This window comes from Podarcis erhardii (genome assembly GCF_964252035.2).
Source record: "Podarcis erhardii genome assembly, chromosome: 3".
Lineage (NCBI taxonomy): Eukaryota > Metazoa > Chordata > Lepidosauria > Squamata > Lacertidae > Podarcis > Podarcis erhardii.
The window spans coordinates 60,656,700-60,672,175 of record NC_138507.1 but is presented as its reverse complement, the minus strand read 5'-3'; the positions used below and the strand labels follow the sequence as shown (position 1 = coordinate 60,672,175).

The 15,476-nt window shown below is 41.1% G+C and overlaps 1 protein-coding gene across 19 annotated transcripts in view; it reads right to left on the bottom strand.

Annotated features, from left to right (window-relative positions):
• Positions 1 to 15,476, bottom strand: part of EYA4 (EYA transcriptional coactivator and phosphatase 4) — a 124,789-nt gene that overhangs the window by 56,467 nt on the left and 52,846 nt on the right. For 17 of the 19 annotated variants that reach the window (XM_081855309.1, XM_081855311.1, XM_081855312.1 and 14 more), the window contains one exon: positions 13,473 to 13,522. The exons of the other annotated variants lie outside the window; for them this stretch is intronic. In XM_081855309.1, the coding sequence (XP_081711435.1) occupies positions 13,473 to 13,522 (50 nt within the window). The remainder of the gene's footprint in view (positions 1 to 13,472; positions 13,523 to 15,476) is intronic. 19 annotated transcript variants of the gene reach the window in all.

The window sequence follows — 15,476 nt, the reverse complement described above, 5'->3', positions numbered from 1 at the left end:
ATTCTGGGCATGGGAAAGGCTACTGGTTCCGACACTGAGTTGACGGCCCTAAAGTCCACTACAAGCCTGGGATTATTAGTGGTTTTTTTGTCCACAAAAAACACTAGACTGCCCCCCACCGCTCTTGACTCCCTTATGAAACCTCTCTTTAGGTTTTTGTCTATGAATTCCCTTAACTCCTGCAGCTCTCTGTCCGACATGGCGTACAGTTTGCCCACTGGTAGCTGGGCTCCCGGGAGTAGGTTGATTTGACAGTCAAAGGGTCTATGAGGGGGTAATCTATCTGCTTCCTTCTCACTGAAGACGTCACTCAGGTCGGCGTATTGCCGTGGTATTTCTCCCTTTTCCCCCACCTCCATCCCTGCCAAACTTGCCATGTCCAACCCAGGGTTTCCTCTTCCCTTGCAGTGCTCCAAGCAATGAGCTGACCCGAAAGAGACCGTCCGCTGGTGCCATCCCACTAGCGGGTCATGTAGCGCCAGCCAGCTCATTCCCAATATGATGGGAGGTCCCGCTAGTGTGGCTACATGAAATGCAATGACTTCCACGTGCCTTGCCACCCTCATTGTCATAGGCACCGTCTGTTGGGTTACTTCTCCTCCCAGAAGTTCCCTCCCATCAATCGTAGTGACCTGCAAAGGACGACTTAAGGGCAGCGTCTGTATCTGGTGCTCTGATGCAAATTCCTTACTCATGAAATTGCATGAGCTGCCTGAGTCTAACAAGGCTTTGATCGTGAGTGGATGTCCGTTGGGTAGCTCTAGCAGCACCTCTATGGCGAGGGATGCTCGGGGGGTTCAGGCTTGGGCACATTCACTGCTCCTTGGCCTGGCTGCTGTGCCCTGTCGCTGGCAGCCAGGCGTTGGCTTTTACCTGCTCCTTCGCCCCCTCCTCCTCACTCCCAACAGCCCCCACCATTCCTTGCCATGCCTTCCTTTGAGGGCAGACCCTGGCAAAATGTCCTGGCTGTTGGCAGAGGAAGCACTTTTTGGCGCCCTTCCCCTCCTTCTTCCGCCCTTTGTTGAAATTTGAAGTTCCCCTCGCGCGCGTGCCTCCAATTTCCATCGGTTCCACTGGCTGAGAAAGTTGCTCTGGCATCTCAGGAATGCGGAAATCATTCCAACGCTCTCCTCTCCCTTCCCGCTTCTCCAGAGCCCTCGCCTCTTGACGCGCACCAATCGTAAGCGCCGCCTTGGTCAGCTGATCCATGGACTCCGGACGGGGCGCGCGGGATAGTTCATCTTTCACCGCTGGGGCTAGGCCTTCTTCAAACAACATTTGTATCGGGTCCCAACCCAGTTTGTGTATGAGCATGGTAAATTGCGCCCAATACTCTCGGACTGATTGATTTCCCTGTTTGCACGCCATCAACTGCCTGCGTACCACGCCCTGTTCAATCTGGCTGGAAAACATCAAGTCCATCGCGATAAAGAATTTCCTCAAGTCTTTCAAGGCGTCATTATTTGATGCCATCAGGGGTCTAACCCAGTCTCTAGCCCCTCCCTCGAGGTGTCCAATCACAAAAGCCACTCTCGACTCCTCATCGGCAAAGTCATCATACCTCAGGTTCAGGGCATACTGCATCTCTATCTTAAAGGCTTGGTAGTTCCTTGGGTCACCCCCAAATTTCTGCACCAACCCCGGTACCTTCCTTGCAATGGGGGTGGGTTTCCCCTGTGCATCCTGAGCTCTCCTTTCATCAAGCCGCGCCGTTAGCAGAGCCAGCTGGCGTTCCAAATCTCTGTTTCTCTCCTCCAGAGTTGGTCCTCCTCCAGCTCCTCCCGCTCCTCTGGCTCCGGTTGGGTTGCTCATGATGCCTTCCTTTGCACAAGTAGCGTCAGGGACTGACGGATTGCTGTGATGAGATATGGGGCTACTTGTGTGTGAGCGCTTACACTCTCAGAGTCTTGTAATCAGTTTCAAAACTGTCCCTCTCCGCGCAGCCCTCGGTGCATGGCTGCCTTAATCGCTGGCAGAATCCGTCAGTGGGCGTTTCCAGAATTTCTTCCAACATAAGAGTTCTTTGACAGAAACTCTACGCCTTGATTCTCTACCTGACAGCTTCCTGCGCAAAGTAGGCGTCCCAAGGGGAGGTCCTGAGCTCTCCCCGCTGTTCTCACTGGAAGCGTCTCGGAGCCGTTCCTCCGACTCTGTTTCCGCTGAAACTCTCCCTCTCCCCCTGCTGGTTCCCTCCTCAGCATCCGAGGGTCTCCTAGCATCCTGGAGCCCCTCCACCACTTGGAGCTCCGATGGCAGTTCCCTGACACTGCCCAATACTTATGCCAACTCTTCTGTATATTGATCCAAAGATTCTATAAGTATTGTATTATTTTCTACTTTTTCCGGAGGTATACAATACATTGTTTCACACTCCCCAAATCAGAGAAGCTACTGGAAATTCTAGGAGTAGCTATCACAGGGTCAGTTTTATTGTGAGGAGATACTACTGCAGATTTATGTTTTCATAATAGATTATGTTTATAAATTTAGCTGAGTGAAGCAGGCACATTCACAGGAAGTACTAATTCTTAAAACTGCTTCAGTCCCAAAAAGGGTTTTCATTGCCAGCTAGCTCCCAAAAAATCAAACTTACTTTCCTTCCTCTTGTCAAAACCAGAACTGCCTCTTTTTTTGCCTGGCTGCCCTCCTCCCCAGCAAGAACTTGTATTTCTACCTGTCTGTCTTTTAAGTGATGATTAATCAGCGTTCATGATTAAGTGGGCAAGCCACTAAGTGTATAACTAAGAAGACTAATATAGCTCCTAAATATGTGGAATACATGGTATAAAACTTTGGCAAACGTCAGCTGGGAAGCCAAGTGTCCACTGCCAATCCTCACTGCCAGCTGCTCCTGGATTCGAGAAATTATAAAGCAGCTTACTAAAGAAACAGAGGATAGCAGATAATTGGGGTACAGGTTATATAAATACAAGCACACTACTCAACTTCCCTACAATTAGACATCAAGGTATAAGCACACAAGGCAACAAATTAATGTATGTGTAATTGAGAAACTAAATTTATAAACATGACCATATGCAACAGGAAAGCTCATAGAAGCAACCACTATTTTTGGATTTATAATCAATATTATTTTAGTGAAACACATTCTTCTGAATCAGAGAATCTTTCAATCCCTCATCAGAGAGGATTCTCCATTCTCTGAATCTCTCTCCCCCAAAAGATTTTTTCCTTACACTATTAGCACAAGACCAACTATATCAACAGAACTATATCAACTGTATCTGAAGAAGTGTGCATGAACACGAAAGCTCATACCAATAACAAACTTAGTTGGTCTCTAAGGTGCTACTGGAAGGATTTTTTTTCCTATCAACAGCCTATTTCTAGTCATCCTGAATAATGCAACTAAGGTGTATTATGTGTAGCCCAATGCAGTGTTTTTCTGGCTTTCTACAATATGTGGTAAGAGCATGAATGGAACATACCACACAAAAGCCCACACACAACCACCTCTCAAATTTCTTTTCATTCCGCCCTCCTGCTGCTGCACCCTGTGCCACATCTCATTCCATTGCAGTAGGCAGCTAAGGATGCCCCTTATAGGATGGATCGGACAAAGTGAGTTCCACACTTTTTGGAGCCAAGCCATTTTTGCCCATTACATACATGTACACTCATATCATTATTTTGTTCACAGTTCATGAAGGCTTTAGTCATACGTCTAAAACTTGCAAAGCCTATTTGACCAGAGATGACAATGGGGCAAAAACAAAAACAAAAAAAGTATAGTGTGTGTACTCTGAATAATGGTGAGTTTATTATACCATCCTTTTAAATCCTTAAAACTATTATTTGTTGCTAGACTAGCGTGGAAGGTAGCAGACGTTCAAATGAGTCCCTTTTAACTACTATGCAGGTGCTTTTCAGCTCTATATTCTTGTTTTCTACCTATCATCTGTGTGTTTCATCTAAGGAGTGAGAAAGAATTGAGCTGTGTTCCCAGAGATGGGGACTCTGCGTTATGCATTTCTCCTTCCCTGTGAGAGCAGCTGGTGAGAGGTGATGTCACACACATGGCCTCCCAGCAGTGAAGTTGTTTTCACTTACCAAGAGAAGGGGCAAGGGGCAAGGCAGCGGGGAGGTCAGTGCTGTTTGGGCACATCAACAGAGCTAGTCTGGTGCTTCTGCCAGACTTCCGGGTTGGCGCCTCCGGCAATGGCGGAGTTCCACCGATCGGGAGGAATTTGCTCCGTGGAGATCAGGGTCTGACCGCCACGGCGAAGGCGGAGACCCACTAAAATCACAGACGGGAGAAGCTTGTGAACTTGGGATTCGGCTGGCACCCTTTGCGTCTCCCCTGCTCGCGGGGAAACCCAGTTTTGGGGATCCGGAGCGACGTGGGGTGAGTGGCGCGGTGCTTCGAACTGACTGCTTTTTTCACGGAGTGAAGCCGCATTGCTGTTGCCGGAGAGCGCTGACTTTTTCCTGTGGACAATTTGACTTTAAACAACTACCCGTAAGTAGAACGGAAAATTGGATTTACAAAAATCTTAATTTGGTACCGAAATGGGAAGGTTTCAAACAGGAAGTCTGTCTTCCCCTTTTGTAAATAGATTGAAGCAAAGAAGCTGCAAGCTAAGGTCTTGGAAAGCCTTATGTAAAGGATTAAACTTCCATCGATTAAAATCATTAAACCCCCCTTGGAAGCAGGAGACGAAGGGGAAAATTTTGGATCGTGTAAGCCTGCACGAGAGAGTGATAAAAATTAAATTACCACTGCTCTGAACCTGGAAACGGGCTGCCAGTAGATTGAAGTTTTGGAAGAGTTCATTGACTGTGAATAAAACATGTTGACAGTTAGTTAAATAAGAGAAATATATTGTTTCCATTGTCCTCTTCTGCGTTTAAAGAGGAAAAGTAATTGAAAATTGAAACTAACTTTACTTTTTGAACTGTGCTTGAAAGGATTGATACAAGTGGAGACTGTTTCCCTCTAGAGGGAGCTTTGGAAACTGTTACAAGAGTGGAGCTGGGGAATCTCCAGCTGCAGGATAAGAAATGTGAGAATCAGGGATTGACCTTGGACCATTTAAGAATGTCGACAGGAGAAGCCTTAGTGAATGCATTTTGTAAGATAAGCTATTTGTTGGAACAGCTTCATAAGAAGACCGATGTTATGACCACTAAAATTGATAACTTGGGACAAAAAGCGATTAATCTGGGACAAAAAGTGAGCACCAATACAGAAATTATTCAGGAATTGGTACAGGAATTTACTTTAGCAGAACAAATTGTGGAGAAGGAGAAGGAGAAAGTTGTTGTTGTCGAACCTAAAGTAATACAAGTGGGAGCCTCAGCCTTACAAAGGCAAATTGAGGACTATAAGTTGAGTCCTTTTATGATTGAACCTAGAAAAAGTCAGATTTTGAGGATCGGAGCCCGGCCTGGACTGGAGAAGGAAAGCTGGAAAGATCCCTCCATGCAGGGATTAACTGACTTTTGGGACATGGACTTGGGTCAGGAGGAGACTGGAGTTCTGGGGGCCTTTGGATTTGGAGGAATCTTGAAACATGTCCTGAAATACTTTATGAATCTTTAACTATGGAAATCTGGCTGACCTGTCGAGAAGGAATAAAAATATTGTTAGGCCGGAGTTTCCCCGAGATCTGCTCTATAGCATCAAAGAATATGAAGAAGACCTGCAGAAGGGACTTGGAAAAGATTTAAGAGCCTCAGACATAAGATCTCCAGGTTGATGGACTGTATGGAGTTGACGGAAGTGACTGGCAGAGTCCGAGACCGGGGAGAGGAGATGGTGGAAGAGGATTGGAAAAATTAAAGTCTGTATATAGAAATACTGTAAAATTAATGAGTGATAGAAAAATGTTGGAATGAAATTTTATGGCCTTAGTAGAAATGTTATAAGGAGTTAAGCTTAAATATGTATATTAGTTTTAATGGAAATAAGATTAAAAATATGTTAAGACATTTATATGAGAGAAAATAGAGAAAGATGGAAAGGAATTGCTGAAACAATTAATAGAAGTGGAATACAAAAAGGGAGGTGAGAGGAGGTCGATGAAACAAGGGAATGAAAGATAAGAGTATGGAAAAGGTATGATGTATGCTTTTAAATTGTTTTTGTTTTGTTTTGTTTTGTTTATTGTGTTTAGTTTAATGTGTTAAGGTTGTGCTTTGCATTGTTTAGATATTGTATTGTATTGTTTTTTCTCTTTCTTGTTTTCTTTCTCCTGTCTTTTTTTTTCTTTCTTTTTTGTAAGCTTTAAAAGTAATAAATATTATCTTTAAAAAATATATAGTCTGGTGCTTCTGCCAACTAATCCACACAGCACCTCTCTGCTCCTGCCCAGCTTGGCAAGTGGCAGCAGGCCAGGTGCACAACGCTCCCCTCCTTATTAACCACTCCTACTTCCCAGGATGCCAAAGTGCCAATGGTCAGACAGAATGGGAATTGTAGTCCAACAACACCTGGTGGCCCAGAGGTTCCCTAAAGGTAAAAGTAAAGGACCCTTGACAGTTAAGTCCAGTCGCAGACGACTCTGGGGTTGCAGCACTCATCTCGCTTTACAGGCTGAGGGAGCTGGCGTTTGTCTGCAGACAGTTTTTCCGGGTCATATAGCCAGCATGACTAAGCCGCTTCTGGCGCAACGGAACACCGAAACCACAGCAGCCCACGGAAACACCGTTTACCCTCCTGCCGGAGCGGTACCTATTTATCTACTTGCTTTTTTGGCGTGCTTTCGAACTGCTAGGTTGGCAGGAGCTGGGACCGAGCAACGGGAGCTCCCCCTGTCGCGGGGATTTGAACCACCGACTTTCTGATTGGCAAGCCCAAGAGGCTCAGTGGTTTAGACCACAGTGTCACCCACATCCCTAGAGGTTCCCTACCCTTATTTAAAAGAATTTTAGGCAGGCCTTCACTAAAACTATCAGGATAATGCAGTAGAAGATAGTAGCACAATATAAAATAAAATTAATATTGCTGTTTATTCAATGTTATGTTTCAAAAAAGTGCAATATACCTTTTAGGAAAAGAAAGATTTTTCTAGTACTTAATCATCTTAAAGAATTTAATATGTATATTCAGAACTTAAAATATTATTCACAATCTGCTTCAAATAATTAATAAAGGGACAAAAAGGGCTAGATTTGAAATCCCAGAAATGTGTTAAACATGATAATTTGTTTTTCTTATCAACTTGTCTTAAGAGTTAAATCTACAACTGTATGGCAAACAAACCCAACAATGAACTGCAAAGCATACAGGCAAAAGAATAAGTGGCTCCAACATTTAATTGTCAGTAAAAATAAAACTCAGAATTCATACTTTTGGCTCACTGCCTTTTTCAGTGTTCTGAACGTGAAAGCATTCAGCTGAAAAACATGTCTACAGAGATTCCTAAACTGCTGTGCACACTTTTCTAACATAACTCTACAATATACCTTAAATCATGACCTGCAACAACCTTGCAATTCCAGTTCTGGGCCTCTTCTGAACAGCAGACAAGAAACCCCTAAGGACTAGGCTGAGACCACCATACTCATTTTCACTTATAACCAAATCCAGATTTGAACTTTGAAAGCCTAAGGTGGAGAACTGATTGCGGAAAGGCAAATCCATTTTACGCTTAAAAGAGTAGGTAAACTTACCCTACTTTGGGAATTAACCTTATATTTGGTCACTTTCAAAGAAACAATACAGACACAAACACACTGAAAATCAACAGTTAGATTGTTAAATGTAATTCACAACAGCAATACGAATTCTGGGTGCACGAGTGGATATATGGGAGCCTTCTGGATAGCTTATATGTAGTGTCATAATACAGAGAACTTATGAGACTCATAAAAAATCTTATCTTTTGGAGAAAGAATGTGTGAGTCAAAGAATCAGTGGAGATTTTCTTTCCCAGTGAAGGCTTTTTTATTGGGGGGTGGGGAGGAGAGAAAGGGAAACTTGCAGGATAACCAGGTTGTATAAACAGCCCATCTGCGATGCAACCACATAAAAGGCCCATGGGCAAATCCAAACGCATTAGGAGAAGTGCTTGAGGAATCTGCCAAGCAACCAGATGCTCATGATTGCAGAATTATTTCTATAGCTGTCATCTGTATCTTCCAACTACTATTCAAAATGTGGACAATGAAAACGGTGACCTAATAATATGCTGAGTACTACTTATACTGTAATCTGAATTATCTGTATATGTTAAATTATATGAAGATTTAATAAATTGGTAAAGTAAAAAACAGTAAAATCTGTTCTAGTTAGTATTATCTTAAATCACTTTCTTTAGATTGAAAGGGTTCCCCCCCTCCTGTTACATGTTCTATTTACATGTGTAAGCCCCTATTACTTTCTTGCCTCCTTTCTTTGGCTTTCAGTTCCAGCAACTGCCTTCCCTTGTTCTGTATCACAGATCCCTATTTCCATGCTTCCTTCAGTCCTACTCATATCTTTTTATTTCACATTACAAATATAAGCAGATTCTACTGGTTCCTTGCCATCTTTCTGTGATTCCCCAAATGTAATCCATTTCAACCATAGCTACTTGTTGTTATCTTATACGGATACAGTGGTACCTTGGGTTAAGAACTTAATTCGTTCTGGAGGTCCGTTCTTAACCTGAAACTGTTCTTAACCTGAAGCACCACTTTAGCTAATGGGGCCTCCTGCTGCTGCTGCGCCGCAGAGCACAGTTTCTGTTCTCATCCTGAGGCAAAGTTCTTAACCTGAGGTACTATTTCTGGGTTAGTGGAGTCTGTAACCTGAAGAGTATGTGACCTGAAGTGTATGTAACCTGAGGTACCACTGTACAGTGTCTGGGATGAACTGGCATTTTCATGTGAAAAACCAAGTAATTTTAGCCTGAAATGCAAAAACCAGAATTTCTGTGGAGTGCAACTTGGTCAGAAATCCACTGGCAGCCATGCACACCTGTGACATGCTTGCATGGGGTTACTGACAACCAACCCTGGCTAATTTGTACCTTTAAAGCAACAAAATACACAACAAAGCAACCTCTCCGCCTGCATGGAGCCCGGACAGCCCCATGGTTTTCTATGGATCCGAGGACAATGAAACAATCGCTGAGACTGCTAGAGCGCCAGTGGCAGAGAACTCATTCTGAATCTGACTGGACACAGGTTAGAGCTCAATGTTGAGCCCACCAAGTTGTGACAGTGACGGCAAAGATTGCATCTGCAGAAAACAGCAGTAGGAGACTCTTTCAGGTGGTGCGCAATTTAGTTAAGTCCAATGCAGCAAAGCTAAGTAGAACCTTCTTTCTTTTGGCTTCTATGTACAAATGGTTCCTGTTGTAGCTGGTGTATTACAGATGATTTGTCTTTTCAGTAGCTACTAATTTTCTCCCAATTGGTAATATCCAACTAAGTCATACTGACAGCAGACCCACAGAATTCCATGGGCTTATGTTACTTCATGTCCATTGATTTTAATGTGTTTACTCCAAGTAAATAATTCTTTATTTTTTGTATTTTTTTTAAATGGCAAAGCAGCACTATTTTTCAATTTTTTTAAAAAAATAAAAATTAATTAGATGACCCTCAGGGTCCCTTTCAACTCTACAATTCTATTCTATGAATTCTACACTAACAGGCTGATTCTCTAACAAGCTAGTCTATCTTTATGTGCATTTCCTACCTATAACTTCCCAAAGGGCATACATTGATTTTACAGAATGACAACCGTGTGCTCAAATTATCAAACTTTTGTTTAAAATTATTACTTCTGTGGTAAATTTCCACCTTGAAGTTAAAGTGCTATAGAAACAAAATAAAATGCATAACTGTTTTACAGTAAGAGCCTAACACCAGAAATTATTATTGCATGTTCTTTCTTTACTTCTCTTCCCTTCATTCCTTTTTCATTCTAGGTACACCTAGAATCATTCTTTTCGCCAATATATTTTCCTGCATTAGTGAATTCTCTTTACATAACTGAGACACAAATATAACTTGAAAGTTTCTTTCTAGAAAAGAAAAGCCAAGTAAGACAAAGAATTTGCTGATACACACATGCCACTCCAAGAATTCTCCTGACGAAGTTCCCACACCCAACTTAATTACTTCCCTACTATAAAAACATATTCCATCTGCATTTATTCTAATACTTCCAAGTCCAAAACCAACACACAATAAAGCTAGCTAAATAAATGAAAGACTTTAGCCCCAAGTAACAGGCCAGGAGCTATTCTGCAAGTGAAAGCACCTCCAGCATCCATTTTTGTGCTGACATTTCACTTTACACACAATGTTTTCACAAGACTTGTTTTAAGAAGAATGTTCATCATGCCCAATGCCTGTATGCTATGCTATAACCGTGCTCTCTAGTGCCACTAAGGCTAAAAGTTCACTGATTATTTTAAATAGTGTACATTGCATTTCTAACTTTTCTGTTTGGTCAATGATTTTGTTAAGTTCAATCTTATGCATACAAATACTAATGAAAAATTTAAAAATCAAGCAATCTCTATTTTTTTAAAAAATATATACACTGAAAAACCATTTCCCAAATGGCCTAAATATTCAGTATTGCAAGGTCACTGTTTATTCTATGAGGAAATGTGCATTATGATGGAAAGGCTCCAGGTAACTTGTGTACTTGTTCTGGTCAACCCATAGACTTATAAGTATACATAACTGCGGCAAATGAAAATTTGGCCCCTGTGTGGATGTAATGCTTTGGTTAGCCTCAGATTCATATGCTCCTTTGTCCCTTCTCTTCTTCCTCCATTCAGTATGAATAAACAGCTTGCTTCCTGCACACAGAGCTGTAGCTCATGATAAACTGTGTCTAGAATAATAGCGAGGAGACCATTAATTGTAATGTAATTGTACCAATTAATGTAAAATGTAAAAATGTGAACATTCATTCATTATTCATTCAGATACACCAGTCAGAGAGCTAGGATCTGCTATAGTACCCTGTTGCTTTTGTCATTACAGTGGTACCTCGGGTTAAGTACTTAATTCATTCCAGAGGTCTGTTCTTAACCTGAAACTGTTCTTAACCTGAAGCACCACTTTAGCTAATGGGGCCTCCTGCTGATGCTGCTGCTGCTGCTGCGCTGCCGCTGCACAATTTCTGTTCTCATCCTGAAGCAAAGTTCTTAACCCGAGGTACTATTTCTGGGTTAGCGGAGTCTGTAACCTGAAGTGTATGTAACCTGAAGCGTATGTAACCCGAGGTACCACTGTATTATATTGAAGCTTTTCAAACTAGAAGTCCCCCCAAACAGATTCAGAAAAATGGCAAAGAAAACACCTAATTGAGAGTATAAAAATTCTATACTAAAGTCACATATAAATTAGAGATTTTAAAAATCTAAAAACAACAGAGTAACATTAAAATTAGAGCAGCATTTAAAACAAACATAAAAAACTTTAATAGCCTGCCTAACATCATAAATTTCCAAGAGTTTGCCCATTTCCCACTGCCTCCCAGTTGCATATACATATGGTGGCTAACTTGGATTTGCCTCTATGTCGGGGTGGGGAATCGAGGGTTCACAGATGTAATTAGGCACTGTTTATCAATTTGGCCTATGAGGCCATTTTAGCCATTCCACATATGCCTACTTGCTCAAGTGCGGAGTAAGTAAAGATGTGGCTGAGCCAAAGGTGGTTTGCAGCTGACTGCTGTGGACTGCAAATTGCCATTTGTGGAGCTATGCAAACCCCAAGGATCAGTTGATTGTTAGGGCTTGCCTAGCTCTATGTACGTCACCTTGCAACCCTCAACAATCAGTTGATTATCCATGAGGGAAAAATAGATAACCTGATGTCACTGTGAAATCAGGTGATCTACAAGTGGCTTCCTTCATGTACCTGTCCAGCTTGTCTTGTGGGGTGGGGCAAGATAAGGATTTGACGCACCAGATGGGATATAATTCCCCATCCCTGATACATACTATAAGTGAAACGGCCTTAAGATTGGGTGAAGTTATATAGTATAATCCTATATACTTCTTCTCAAAGTACATTCTATTGAGATCAATGGGCCTAACTCCCAGGTAAATGTGTTTAGGACTGCAGCCTTAGAATGCTTTCAGCACTCTGGTGTAAGAGGATAGATTTGAGCTAGGGAGAGACCCTTATTCAAACCACCACTCAGTCATGAAGTTCTCAAACCAATCACTATAATTTAGGCTAACATACCAAACAGGATTGTTGTGAGGGGTTGCAGCAATCGTATATCCTTACCTTGAGTGCTTCAGATGAAAAGCTACATAAAAATCTAACAAACAGTGATACCCAAAATGATAAAAAAGTACTGTACAGATTTTATATTTTGCTTAAACTAGACTTTACCTCAGATAGTAATAAACATAGTTGGCACTACAATGCCTTAAGACTAGCCCCTTCTCTTGAAAAGCAATTGAATTCATATTTTAGAATGGCTAAAAACTATACACTCACTTAACTGGGTTTCTTAATTCAATTGAAAATATCTATATGCAGCAGTTACAGATATTTAAAAACTCTAGCATTTAATAAGAACAGGAAGGAAAGATGGAATCTCATAAAACAGCATGGAAAAGGAACATTGTTACCATTGATCTTAATAGCAAAATTCTCATTGATCTTGGTAGAAGGACCACACTTCAAACTACACTCAGTTACATTTGGACAATGTTCATCCTAGAAAATGTATTATCCACTGCAATAAAGAAACAGAATGAAAAATTCTAAGGATTTTTCAGTCATCCAGTAGATCTTTTAGGAAGCTTTTAAGAGGTGTTTGGTTCTCAATTTAAAAGACACAACATGGTGACTTAAAAGGTTATTTTCAGGATGGGTCCTGAAACTCATTCTTAATAGAAAATGTTTTGTGTTTCTGTTAGCTGCTAGTGATAGTCAATTTTTATCAAGATAATGTGATTGTTTAAAACTTGTAATATTTAGACCTATTTGAAAACAGAAGCAATGGATGAAACAACTCAGAAAAGGCCTAAATTGCTTCATATTACAAATTTCACACAAAACAGATGTAACAGAACATAAATACTGGGTGGCATGTTTACAGTCATTCTTACTTACTTTATTGTCCAAAATAGAGACAAAAGTGTCATAAAAGTAATATATGTAAAACAAATAGTAAAACATGTCGAACAGTGTACTGTTTTCCAAACAGTAGCATTTTTACTCTACATAAAAAACTAGAAACATTAAAGCTGAAAATAAGTAACAGTACATAGACAACAATAAAACAGAGAAACCAGACTTTTTTATACAGTAATGTCAAAATTACTTGGTCATACATATGATTCTGCATGCCAGCATTTAGCTCTTAATCCAGCCAAAATATAACCTCTAAAGTGAAATATATTCAGAAGAATACAAAAGGAGCTATTTTCAGTCTATGAAAGCAAATGATCTTCCATGATATTTACATTTATCTTTACCTTTCATAATTATTCTTATAAATAGCATCACTGCTTCAAAGCACTGTTTAGTTGCTTTACCTGGAATTCTGAGGTTCTGAAACATCTGAATCTGTGCACGTTTTCTTCACCTGCAACAGAGTATGATTGCCAGTTACTTTCCCATGAAAAAACGAAACAGAAAAGTTTCCTCACCTACAGTTCATGCACTTACATCACACAAAATGGACAGAGCCCTGCTCACCATGGTCTCTATAAAATACTTCTCACATTTTACAGTGCGGATATGCAATACTAAACAGTGTGCTTCATTATTATCCCACGAACAGCTGCCAACTTAACTTCCCCTGACTCCGCTAGTATGTAAAACGTTCAGCTAAAATAGTTTGGGAGTAGTCTGACTTGGAACAAAGAAACCAAAGAACCAGGTTCCCTGCTTAGAAACGAGAAAGCCAAACTGTTCTCAATTTTGTAAAGAAATGTTTTCCCAACTGATACGGCTTCTGTTTCCTGCTAAAGCTCACAATAATAAACACCAGATTCTGTGGCAAAAGTGCAGTGTTAGCTAAATAATTCATACATTAATTTTCATCTTCTAAATCCGGTATACTTAATGTGTGTTGCTCCAGTTCAAATATTTTGCAAGTATTATCCATATGTATCTATAATCTAGTATGTACTTTGTCTTTTCAATCTGCGCAATAACTCAATGTTTATCATGGAATGAGCAAATATAAAATATTAAATTTGATTTTCCACATTTTGCATAGTGTTTGTGTCTTCTGAATCTCATATGCAGTAAGACCTCCTATTAGTTGCTTACAGCGTTTTAATTGAAACTGGATCAATTGTTATCAGTATGTCCTTTAAATTCCTAAATAAATTATAGCTGTGTTTTATACAGAACATTTGGTATAAAATACTTTATAATCTTAATTACTTAAAATTTAAAAAACCCAACATAATTCCTTCATTTTTGCAATATGTGGCAATGTTACAGGAGGGATAACAGAGGACGAGGCATAGTGATCTGCCAAGAGTGGTCCAGTACAAAAAAACGGGAACTTCACCTAGTTCCAGGCTCATATCCAATATCTATTGGCTGGGTTCCACTTAACAAGAAACCACAGGTTCCTACTATTAGAATGTGTGGTAAACCTTGGGTTTCAATGCTCCCTGTTCCGTCTTCTCCTCTTTCACATCCACATGGAGGAGACTGAATGTTGAAGTTTTTAAACATGCTACCATCTACTATGACCAAACTCATTGTACATGATGAAATCATTGAACCTTTCCAGCCAGTCTGCTGTTCATAGTCTTTTTCCAGCAGATCATGGCTCTCCTCCCACTCCAGCCAGCTCTGAGTGCGAGGTGGTGGTTCTGTCAGAGTGTGCTGAGGCAGCAGTTTTTGAAGGCTTCCCTTCCCTTTGACTTTCCAAGGGGAAAATGAATGCAGAACTAGTGGGAAGGCTGTCAGGGTCCCAGACCTTCCAGAATAAGAATCTTAGCAATTCCTGGCTGGAAAGGTCCAAGGAGTTCATAAGTAGATCACTTGATCAAGGACTGGAAGGATGAGAGACAAGGGAAGCCAATTCCACATGTCTGTGTATGAGATGTAGTGAGTGTATGCCTGCCCCTTCTGCAGCATCTTTCTTTTCTACTGCTCAGCTGTTTCTAAGTCATCTGAGCAACAGCAGAGGGAGGCTGTATAAGTGCCTGTGTGTGAATCTGTTACAGGGAGTGGGAGAGCAAGAGCACTTTGTCAGCTCAGGCCATCCACTTTGGTTTGGGGCTCACCTACTGCTGGCATGTGGCTCCCAGAAAGTTAGCACAGGGGAATGTAGCCCTCCTCTGTGACCCCATCACATGGGAAGTATCTTCCATTTCTTCCTCTACAGATCAATCTGACTTGCAGAGCTTCCATTCAAAGGTGATTTTGATAAAAGCACATTTAACTCTTCATAAGCTGGAGTAGCATAGGCTCTGGTGCCTTTAGCAGAGGCTTTCTCCTCTTGTATGTCTTGGCAACAGAGTGTAGTGAGTATTTGCATCAGACTATTTTACTCTCCTTTACTATGACAAACT